General features: G+C 39.3%; 1 protein-coding gene across 2 annotated transcripts in view; it reads left to right on the plus strand.

Moving 5' to 3' along the window:
- CDH2 (cadherin 2) overlaps positions 1–12,449 on the plus strand; it is a 209,720-nt gene that overhangs the window by 25,104 nt on the left and 172,167 nt on the right. For both annotated transcript variants that reach the window (XM_028523789.2, XM_036009186.1), the window contains exon 2: positions 4,940–5,051. In XM_028523789.2, coding sequence (XP_028379590.1) covers positions 4,940–5,051 — 112 coding nt within the window. The remainder of the gene's footprint in view (positions 1–4,939; positions 5,052–12,449) is intronic.

Genomic DNA, 12,449 nt, shown 5'->3' on the forward strand with positions numbered 1-12,449 from the left:
TCCTTCTAAAAAAATAAATAAAATCTTAACAAAAGACTAGGTTTCTACAGAGGTGTATAACACCCTTTAGCCTGGGAAAGTCTGCTTGGTAGGCAATCCCATAATTTTTTTTAAAAAAGAGTGTTTTTAACATTTTTAAAAGCATAAATGCACACATACTCTTAAAAATAATCAAAAGAAGAATAATTTTTGACACTGAAAATTAAATGAAATTCAGATTCCAGTGTCTGTCCATTCTAATAAAATTTTATTAGAATGAACAGTGCCACGTTCATTCTTTCCAGTTGACTATGATTGTTTTTGAACAACATCAGCAGAGTGGATGTTTTCCAGCAGAGTGGATTATGTTTTCAACAGAAATCCTGTGGCCCACAAAGCTTCAAATATTCACTGTCTCCCCCTTTTATAGAAAACATTTGGAGACCTTTGGAGACCCCTGTATTATTAAAATATCAAGAAAATGCAAGTGATTCACAGCCTCCCCCACTGCAGGGAACTTTCTGAGGGGATGGTTCTCTCTCACCTTGTAACTTCCAGAACCTTATCTTACGCCTGGCAGAGTGATCACGTAATGTTGGGGGAGGGAGGATGTTCTAATAAGAGTTTAGTGAGCTGTTTAAAGAGACAGTGAGCTTCCCACTGCTGGAGGTATCAGAGGGTAGAAAGATACCCCTTTTTCATGGGTGTCACCCTTGACCCTATTGACATTTGGGGCTGGGTAATTCTGTGGTGTGATAGTCAGGACTTTTTCTGACCTCTAGCCACAAGGAGCCAAGAGTAACCCTCTCCCAGTTTCAACAACCAAAAAAGAGTCCTGACATTGTCAGATGTCCCCAGAGGCACGTGTCCATGCCAGACTGAGGACCACTGTTGGAGAACATTCCAGCGTTAGTTTTAGGTTGGACCAGAGAAATTTCAGTATCCAACAACCTGCTGTGGCCAGAGGCTTCACAGGTGGAGTCAGCTTCCCTGAGGAGTCCATGCCCTCAGCTCTGTGGTACCCCATGATCTCAGAGCTAGCACCAGCCCAGCCTTGGAGGGCTGCTGTGCATATTACGAGCTACCAATGCAGCAGCACAGTGCTAGGCATGTCGACCTGCAACATCTCCAGTTTTGAGGTTGCATTCATTTCAGTGCTTCCTGTTTATTTTCTGAACATGTTAATTTGGACTGCATAGTAGGAGGGAAATTAGTATTATATTAAATTAATAGGGATAAATATATGATTTAATAATTTTATGGAGCCCATCATTAAGGAAATATATTGTAGGTTAAGAACAGCATGTTATTTGTGTGGATTCATTTTGTCTCGGGGAAGAAGAATTTAGGATAAGTTCAGCTCTTTAAAACAAATATGAAGCTCCCATAAAGTGATGCACGACTCCCATGGTTGTTAAATACTGGGGAGACTGGGAGAGAGCATCTGTTAGAGATGTGCTTTGCAAACAGTGTTTCCGGAGTCCTCACAGCCGCTGTGTGCAGGTAGGTGCCCGTTTCTGGGTAAGGAAAAACAGCAGAGTAGCATTCTAAGGGCAAAAGTTCCCTTTTCTGAAATAAGGGGAGACGGATACTCAGAAGTGAACATTTGCAGTATTACTGGTGAATTTCATGTGGCCTCGAAATCCCACTCCTGTGTGTTTGGGTGAGGAGCGTGTTGCTACCTGTTCCCCGGCCTTAGGGCAGAGCCACTGAAAAACAAGATGCTAGTAGTGGAATTAAAGATTACCGTGTACGTTGACAATATTAACTAGACTTCCTGTGGTGATTGCTTTGCAATACATGCAAATATCAAATCATTATATTGTACACCTGAAATTAATATGTTATATAGCAATTATATATCAATTTTTTAAAAAAACGATGTAAGGTATGACCATTCTAGCTCAATTTTTAAAAGTTTTGTAAAAAGTGAAAAAAAGAGAAAAGATTACAGGTTTCCTCTAGTCTTTGGGTGCTTACCTCACCCAAATGACCGAGTTGGACTGTGACTCCTGCTTACTGAGTGCCTCCCATCACTTGCCTGTGGCCTGCCCCGCAGCCAAGCTCTCGCTCCCACCTGTTCTCCTGGGTGGGAACCCTGCCACCGCGTCCTTCTGCAGAATCCTGCACTGGGCGGGGAGAGGCAGACACCTACATCAGTGGATACAGACTCACAACACATTGGCCCATTTTATAAGGTGATCTAGTGAGCTCCTTTTATTTCTTCTGGTTTGCTAGAAGCAAAAAGCTTTCACTTACTGAGTGCTTTCTCTGTGCCACACCCAGGATAAGGGCCTGGATTTTTAGAGCTGGCAAGTATCAAAATACTGTATGATGTCCCAAATGGAGGAGTGTTAGAAACCCAACTCCTTACTTCTCCATCCCTAGTATTTTCTCTCATTATGAAATATGTATAGTATACAGAATATATAGAGAATAATATAATTGGCACCATGTGCCTATGTACATCTTTACATTTTACGCTGTTTGCTTTAGATTCTTTTTGAAAGGAAGGAATTATTAGAGATAAAATCAAAGCTGCCTGTGCGATTCTTCCTGATGCCTTTCCTACCTCGCTGCCTTTGGGGTGGACACAGTCCTAAATTTAGTGCTTATCACTGCCTTGTACATTTTTATATTCTTACTACATGTGTCAATAACATTACATTATCTTTTGTACTTAAATATTACGTATAAAAATGGAATCATCAATCATCCTTTTTATTTTTATTTTTTGCAAGATTAATATAGTAGTATGCTTTGTCTCCAGTTGGAATTTGGAATGTTGCATAGATTTCTGAACTTACTAAAAATAATAGTCATCTCTAGTTTGATTTTATGATTAAATTTCTCTTTCTTTTTTTAAGATTTTATTTATTTATTTTTAGAGAGGGAAGGGAGAGAGGGAGGGAAGGAGAAGGAGAGAGAGAGAGAGAGAGAGAGAGAGAGAGAGAGGGAGAAACATCAATGTGCGGTTGCTGGGGGTTATGGCCTGCAACCCAGGAATGTACCCTGGCTGGGAATTGAACCTGAGACACTTCGGTTCCCAGCCCGAGCTCAATCCACTGAGCTACGCCAGCCATTTCAATGTTACATGGAAGTTAAAGAAACTGACTTTTTGTTCGTTTGTTTTGAGATGTAACCCTGTGGATAAAAGTCGTTCCAAGTCTTCCACTTGAATGCTGTTGAATAATCCTTTTTTTGGCTCGTGGAAATTTATTAGTCCATTCTCCTGCTGGTGGGTGTTTGGTAGTCTGCAGATCCCGCTGCCATAACCATGCTGCAGTGAACATTCCTGCACCTGGGGCCTGGGGCACCCGCAGGAGAGTTTCTCGAGGAATATGCCGACCATGCAGGATATGTTCACATTTATCTTTACTAGAATTTTTCAAATTGTACCCCAGTGTGACTGTACCAGCTTCCACTAACACCTGTGTAAAGAGGTTGGTGCCTCTGTATCATTGACTCGATACTCAAAACCCTTTCATAACAGACTTAAAACTGTTTGCTAATTTGATGGTTTATCTCACTGGTACTCCTGATTCTTTTCTGAGATATACTGTGTGATATATTTAATGAAGTTCCAATTTACTTTTTTTTAAAAAAAATTTCTCATATCTGAAAAAAAACAGATAATCTGACAATTTGATTAGTCTGGATTATTGCCACTTTAATATTTGCAAAAGTTCACATGAATAATCCAGGCGGTCCTTGAATTGTGAAGCTGCACTGTTACTTCATTCAGACAACTGCCTTGAGGTCTCTATTTCTGGGGCTTCCCTTTCTCCTTCCTCGAAATTTCTGATTCTCCTCACCAGTGCAGCCTGCTTCTGGTGCTGGTGCAGCACTACTGAAATCCCTGTGGCAATCTCCATCCACTCTTCCTCCTCCTGTATTTGGATCCTCATCAGTACGGGGTAAATCTTCCTATAACTAATGCAAATGCTGCACAAGTTCTAGTGAGCCCTAGTTGTCCTGGGATGATGTCTGTAGGGCTGAAAGAAGTGGTGAAACCAACTTGCAGGACTAGGTGGGTAGCACTTGGTATAATGGAGTTTTCAGCACACCAGGTAGTTAATTGTATAAGTGATGATAGAGAGGAAGATGGCAAGGGAAGCCGATTTGAAGTCTAAAAAAAAGAACATAATTGTATTACTCTTTATTTATATTTTAATGTCTCCCTGTCCTTCAAGTATAAATACAGACACACATGCACACACAACTTGAATTGATTGGTTTTACTTTGGTATAAAATACTTCATATCCTGTAGTAAGTGTGTTGCAATTTCGTTTTTTAATTACCAGAGTAAACAGTGAAACAAACTTCATGATTAGATGAGAATATAGAAGTCTGTATACTGGCCCTGGCTGGGGTAGCTCAGTGGATTGAGCACAGGCCTGTGAACCAAAGCATCACTGGTTTGATTCCCAGTCAGGGCACACGCCTGGGTTGCAGGCCATATTCCCAATATGGGGTGTGCTAAAGGCAACCACACATTGATGTTTCACTCCCTCTCTTTCTCCCTTCCTTTCCCATCTCTCTAAAATAAATAAATGAAATCTTAAAAAAAGAAGTCTGTATACTTGAATGTACATATATGTTTTTGGAAGTTAAGTTAGTGGTGCTGATTTGTGGAGCTTACATACTGTCTGGCTGTCCCCCCCGCCCCCATCCACCTGCTGGTTCTTCAGTCACAATGACCATTTTCATGGAAATACTCAGTTCATCGAAAAACCTGTAATGTTTATTATTTAGATTTTACTGGACAAGACAAGTGGGATTTGTTTCTTCGACTCCAGTTATCAAAAACATTACCCCTTCGCCCCCTACATTCTGATGGCAACCATTCAGAAACAAAGGGGGTGTTTGTACGCAGTAGTTGAAAACACGAGGCGTTAGGCGAAGTGGGATGTTGAAGGGGCAGCAGTCATCACACACGTTCTTTTCCTTGTGTTGCAGGCGTCTGCAGAGGCTTCTGCTGAAACCGCGCTATGCAAGACTGGGTTTCCTGAAGACGCTTACAGCGCGGTGCTGTCGCAGGGGGTGCATGAAGGACAGCCTCTTCTCAATGGTACTGTCTCCGAATATGTTTGCACCTACAGTGTCTATGCTCTTGAAACAAATCAGCCACTAAAAAGGCTCGAAGTCACCTCCACTGTATAACAAGTATGAATTTTTCACCATCACTGTAATGAGGCTTTAGGGACCTTATTTTAGGATTACAGAAGAGCTCATGAATCTGTCATGTACAATATCAGAAGGCTCCTGATCTCTTGAAAACTCCATGTTTCTCCCATTTTTAAATTGCAGTGGAAACCATTACACAACTAGTTTTTACTCTCTGGCATATATTTTAAGTGTTTTGAAGGATAATATTTACCAAACATCTGATTCTAATGGTTTTAAAATTATTTACAGCGAAAATCCAATTAGTAGTTAGAATTAAAGAAATTATTCTAAAATTATCTTTGGTAAAACATGTCAAACTTTAATATTTTTCTAAATTATAATGAACAGATTTGGCAGGTGAAGTCTTGAGGCAGGAGTGTGAAATGCATATTTTTGTTATGGCATTGTTTATAGAAATTACTAGATAATTTAGTTGCAGCATATGCGAATTTCAAATATAGACTCATCTATTTAAATATGGATCAAGTTCATTACAGTTGTTATATGAAAAGCCTTGCCAGTAAGTGTAGATAAAACCTGAAATAAATTTTGAATGTCTAAAGCAAAATTGAGAAGCCCCCTCCATTACCTCTAATTGAACTCAAATAAAATTTCAGTTAGTTGAATTTTCATGGTCTTGTCACCACACACAATGTCATTGAAATGTGAAAGCAAGAAGAATTGATTAGTAAGTTGTATTTAAATTCCAGTCCCCTACAAGTTGTGCCTGTCCTCTGAGGTTGTTTCAGAGAGCTGCTTTTCGAAACCTGTGCCTCCTCAGCTGGTTCGTCTGCACAGGGCTGCCCCACACAGCCTCCAGTGCGGTGCCTGCCGCCGACAGACCGCGGTGCTGCCACGCTGGTGCCACAGACAGGGAACCTTGAAATGGACATGGCCTCTTAGCTACTAGGGTTCTTTGGTGCAGGTTATCGTTTTATTGTCATTTCTGTTCTAATTGTGATGTGCTCACACCTATGTGGTTTCCCTGAAATTGATTTTTTTTTAAAAGATGTCTTCCTGTCCCTGCCTTATTACATGGTATTGTAATGAGTAAATATTGAATCAGTCTGTCTCAGTACTGAACTGCTGCCTCATCTAGTGGGTAATGGTTGACAGCGTAGAGGTTTAATTCAAATCAAAGTGTGTAGACCTGGTTTAGCTTAATGTGAGTCTTGGACTTCTGCACGTGTTACTTTCTTTCAACCTGTAAATTATTATGTGACATCCTAGACCCATGGGCCCTGTAAATATTATTTGAATACTGATAAAATACATTGATTTGATTTTTCAGAATAATTCACACAGATAAAAAATGTCAGTGGAGTTTGTTGCATTTTTGGAATTTGTTTTTTAGATTCATTTTTAAGTGGATAATTCCTTCTAATCTCTTTTCCTAAGAGCTTGAATTTATTGGCTGCAAGTAAGCATATGGTCTGTCAGTAGAAACAGTTTCAAAAATGAAAGCCTGTTTTCTAATTTTCAGATAATGCTGGTGACAGTGGAAAGTGGGCATGCTGTGTGCCAGTGTCTTTTTAGTATAATCATATCTTTGGAAATTTGCTCGAGTTCTAAATGTGAAAGACTGAAAGTACTTTCGACCTCGTAATGTAGCCATCACTGAAAGAAGTGTGAATGGTAACCTCTGGTAGAATGTCTATAGTTTGGGTGTTCCCAGTTTTATCATTTTTACTTTTTAGCCTTAAAAACACAAACTTTCTCCCATGACACATGGTTACTTTTTTCTTATTTATTCATAGAATATGTTAAGAGATACCAGCATTTTAAAGCTTAAAACATAAACTTCAAAACATTGATTCATAGAAAAAATGTTTTACTTTGGAAGGAAGAAAACTTAGGCTTCTAGGGTAATCAGCGTTCCTTTGTACAAGAGTTTTGTCACTGGTTAAGTCTCTTTTGGAGAATCGTTACTTAGAAGAATTTGAGATTTGTGCCTTTTGTACCTTTTGGTAGTTTTTAATGGGATGATAACCCAAAGGTGAATCTATACACGGAACGCAGGTCCCATGCTGTGACTTCCGGTCATGAGTCCTGTCACTGGCGGTAAGGCCATGTACTGTGTCCACACTGAAGCCGAGAGGGGTCTCCTGCTGGGCCAGCCAGGGTGGTCACTTTGCATGGTTTTGTGACTTACAATGTTTAAGGAAAGAGGTTAATTGTACCTAAAAAATATGTGGTAGTTTCCAAGACGTTTGCCTCATGGCAAGTCCTACCGGACATATTAAGGTTGACCTTAGGGTCAAGAGTTATGTTGAAGTTACAACTGTTAACTCTTGATGCTTCCCTTGATTTCCTGTTGCTGATGGTTGGGGAGTGGAGGACAGTGGTCCAACCACATGTCTGGTGTGGTTTTGTAGGATACATCCCTGGCACACTAGACCTCGTGTGAAAGTTTAACATCTCGGTTTGTAGATGCCATGAATGTTGATGGTTTTTCAGACAATTCGGTAACAATCTTTGTGACGGTGCTTAAAAAACGTTCGCATTAGAAGGGGATATGTAAGACTGTATTAGTTGTGTTAGAAAAGCTGTACAGACGACACATGAAATGGAGAAGCTGGACTGTAGTTTTGAAAGCATTCCCTTCTCCCTACCCTGCTTTTATTGTTTGCCGTGTAATGACTTTGATAGAAAGAATGGACCCAGTGAACCAACTCTATCCCTCCAGCTCTGGTTTTCATCAGTATGTTTTGTTTTATCAAATCCTGAAGAGGGCAAGTGTATTTTGTGATTAGCTTTCACATTTCATGTTATATCATGTTGAATATTTCCAGTCTTTTGAAAATAGTTCCGTACTTAAAAAATGGCTCTGAAGGCCTTTGTTCATTCTGTTAGTGAATCCAGATTTTGCTTAACCATGCCTCTATTTTTGTACTTACAGGTTGTTTCCAGTTTTTCTCTCTGACATATAATGCTGCTATGGAGATTTCCTTTTAAAAGAGAACTTTGATTTTTCTTTAAGGATATTTTCTTTGGGGATTTGTGTTCAAAAGCAGAATTACTAGGCCGAAAGGAATGTAGAGTATGGCAGTATTTCTCTTTGCATTTTTGTAGGTTTCTTTTTATAGGGCTGAAGTATGTTAGTTCTTTTCTACATCCTCATTACCATTTAATTTTATAATGTTTTTCATTTTCCTGTTTCCCCGCAGGTGAACAACATTCCTTTTTTATCCTGTGGCATTTTTCTGTGCTTGCCTTTATAAGTTAGGATCAATTTTAAGCATTTATTGCCAACCCCCTCATTTTACAGATAAGTAAATTGTAGCTCAGAGAGATTATAGGCTTTTCCCATGATTATATAGCTCTTTGGATTGTTAGCTATGGATCTGGAATTAGAACCCAGGTTCCCTGATTTCTAATTTAGTTCTGATGATGGCGATGACAAAAACCCATTATGGCATAATGCAGGGAAGAGTGGGAGCTAATGGGGACCAGCCTAATAGGCGTCTTAGGACAAATTTATCTCAGAGCTGGTCTTCCTTACTCCTGCTTAACACCATGACTTGTGGTTGCTAGACATATTTGAGAATTGGTGGCTATAAGGCAACTACCATACTGAAAAACAACTTTCAGTTATTGTTCACCATTAGTATTTTGTGCATACCTGTTTACAAGCAGAAAAATTTAGGGCTTTGGAAAAGAATCTTTAGCCCTGGATGCTTAGCTTACACTCCACTGAACCAGAAAAATCTCTTGTGGTAGCACATTACATGAAAATAAAATAACTGCAATCATAAATTTTCATTTTGTCACCAGCAGTGTATCTGACACCGTGAAATGACTACCACACTGTGACGGTGCAGAGAGGATCTGGGCTGCTTTTAGTGCGGATGTCAAGAGTGACTTTCCCACGTGTTCTGCCTTGGTGGTCTGTGTGCGTCGACAGTTCCCCAAGCAAACTCCTCCAACTCTCGTGCACATAAATGGCAACCTGCAATTACCGAGAATATTTTCAGTAATTCATTCATGCTCACCAACGATGGGCAACACATGATGGTTATTTTCAAGTAGATGGAGTTTGATTTAGATTAGTTTATTTACCGATTAAGTCTTGTTGGCATTAACATGCTCAGAGGAAGCTGTTATCTTTAGAAAACAGTCCTGAAATATTTTTTATTAGTTTAGTTGGACTTTGCAACTACACTCATTTTTTAAAATAGTATTTTTGTGTGACATGTACTCCTGAACTGGGGAGCTGTATATACTTTGGGCAAGTTTGCTATGTTCCAGCTTGTAATAACTCGTTATGAAATCCAGGGTTTAGTTTCATTTTGATAAATCTTTTTGGATTATTGAAGTGTTTTTTAAAATATTTGAAAGATAGGTTTATAAACTTATTTATAATGTTGGCCATCTGCTTGCACTTTATTGATTTCCGATTGTTAGGAAAGGTACTGAGTACAGAGAGCATTTTCTTGGATATTGTTGATCATTTCTGAGGCCTCACAAATGAAATGCAGCCATGTAGACTCTTGGGTGTGGGGAACTTTATTAATACCTTGTGGCAGTTTTGTGTTTTAAAGGAGAATTAAGTATATAATATGATCATATAAGAACTAAGAAATTTCATTTTTGTTTTTACTGTAATTATATAGACTTTAATACTTAGATTTTTATATCCCTTTTGATATATATATATATTTAGATCTAGATTTCTTTTTTTAGAAGATTTTATTTATTTATTTTTAGAGGGAGAGAAAGGGAGTGAGAGAGGGAGAGAAACATCAATGTGTGGTTGCCTCTCATGGTCCCCCCCACTGGGGATCTGGTCCACAACCCAGGCATGTGACCTGACTGGGAATTGAACCGGCAACCCTTTAGTTCACAGGCCAGCACTCAATCCACTGAGCTACACCAGCCAAGGCTAGATTTCTTAATGTAATGCTGCAAACTAAGATAAGCCAGTTTGAGTGGTCACTTTTTTTAAAGTCTTTTGGCAGTTATTCATAACCTTCCATAATTTGAAGTAGTTGGGGCCTGCTCTGTCACACACCAGCAACCAGATGTGTGTTAAAGGTTAAGTAAGTCACAATTCACATATGAAAATATAATAGCAAGCAGGCACCTGAATGGTTTAAAAATCAGTCTTTCAGCCCTGGCTGGCGTAGCTCAGTGGATTGAGCTCGGGCTGGGAACCAAAGTGTCCCAGGTTCGATTCCAAGCCAGGGTACATTCCTGGGTTGCAGGCCAGAACCCCCAGCAACGGCACATTGATGTCTCTCTCTCTCTCTCTCTCTGTATCTCCCTCCCTTCCCTCTCTAAAAATAAATAAATAAAATCTTTAAAAAATTTTAAAAAATCAGTCTTTCTAAGATCACAGAGCCCCTTTCTGTCTTTTGCATTAAGCTCTCTAGTAAGCATCTAGTGGGGAATAGAAAGTAAACACAATAATAAAATTTACTGTATGGACACAAAAATAAAGCAGAGAAGCAAAATAGAATGTATGTTCTGCAGTTTGTACAGGGTGGTCAGGGAAGGCTTCATTGTGCAGGAGATGTCTGAGTAAGAACTTATGTTGGAGATGGTTCAAGAGCTGTTGCTGTCTGGGAGAGGAACATTTGAAATAGAGCAAACAGCAAGTGCAAGGGTCCTGAGGCAGGAGTGTGTCTGGGCTATTGAAGGAGCAGCAAGGAGCCTGGTGTGAGCAGAGTAGGGAGAGGAAGGGGTAGAATTGTAGGGAATGAGATTAGATGAGATGATGACAGTGATCGACCACACCGTGCTGGCACCGTGTAGGACTTCGGTTGGACTCTGAAGAGCTGAGAAGCTATTGAGAGGTTTTCAGCAGAAAGCAGGAAAGACATGGTTTGACTGATAAAATTGTATCATTCTGGCTATTGTGTTAAGAAAAAAAGCCAAAGGGGATAAGAAGGGAAGAGGGGACCTGTTAGGAGGCTAGTGATAATGTAGGAGAGAAGGTGGTGGCTGGGACTAAGGTGGTTGCAGTAGAGGTAGGAGAAGGGGTTGGATTCTAAATATTTTTAAAAAGTAATTTATTGAAGTGAAATTCACATAACAGAAAATTAACCATTTGAAGAGAATCTCTCAGTGGAATTTAGTGAATAATAATATTTTGCAAACACCATCTCAATCTAGTTTCAAATCATTTTCATCACTTCTAAGAAAGACCTCTTATCCATTAAGCATTTTCTCCCAAGTCCTTCCCCTGCCCCCAAGCCCTTTTATGTTTGACTTTCTTACTTAGCATTTTAGAGATTCATCACATTGCAGCACATTGAAGTGTCAGTACTTCATTCCTTTTTTATCACTAAATAGTATTCCAGTGTGCATGTGTGTGCGCGTGTGTGTGTATTTACATTTGTGAACTATTTGTTCAACCATTCATTAATTGGTGGACATTTGGGATGTTTTCCCCTTTTGACAGTTGTGAATAGTGCTGGTGTGAAAATGTATACGTGTACTTTATTGAGTACCTGTTTTGGGTTCTTTTGGGTACATACCTGGGAGTGGAATTGAGAAGTCACAGAGTAATTCTGTATTTAACTTTATGAAGAACTGTCAAATTGGTTTCCACAGTACCTGATCCATTTCATATTCCAACTAGCAATGTACAGAGATTCTAGTATTCCACATCCTCTCTAAACCTACTTATTTTTCATTTGTTTTGATTGTAGACATCCTACTGGGTGTGAAGTGGCACTTCTTTGTGGTTTTTATTTGCATATCCCTAATGATTAATGACATTGACTGTCCTGTCATATGTATCATTTGTACATCTTTGGAGAAGTGTCATTTCAAGTCCTTTGCACATTTCTTTTTAGATTTTACTTATTTATTTTTAGAGAGAGGGGAACAGAGGGAGAGAGCTATCAATGTGCAAGAGATACATTGATCGGTTGCCTCTCGAGCACCCCTCACTGGGCACCTAGTCTGCAACCCAGACATGTGCCCTGACTTGGAATTGAACCAGTAACCCTTTGGTTGGCAGGCCAGTACCCAATCCAGTGAGCCACACAAGCTTGGGCACTTTGCCCATTTTTTAAATTATTTTTTTATTGTTTTTGAATTGTAAGAATTCTTTATATATTCTAGATACTAGACCTTTGTCATACATATAATTTGCAAATATTTTCTCTCATTCTCTAGGTTGTCTTTCATTTCTTAGTGTCCTTTTATGCACAAGAGTTTTTAACTTTGATGAAATCTAATTTATTTTTTTCTCATTTTGCTTCTTTGGTGTCATATCTAAGAGTCCATGTGGTATGAGATAGAAGTTCAGCTCTATAATCTATGGTTTGAAAACAGTGACAGGATTTGATGG

The sequence above is a fragment of the Phyllostomus discolor genome, chromosome 9, assembly GCF_004126475.2.
Source record: "Phyllostomus discolor isolate MPI-MPIP mPhyDis1 chromosome 9, mPhyDis1.pri.v3, whole genome shotgun sequence".
In the NCBI taxonomy this organism is placed as follows: Eukaryota; Metazoa; Chordata; class Mammalia; order Chiroptera; family Phyllostomidae; genus Phyllostomus; species Phyllostomus discolor.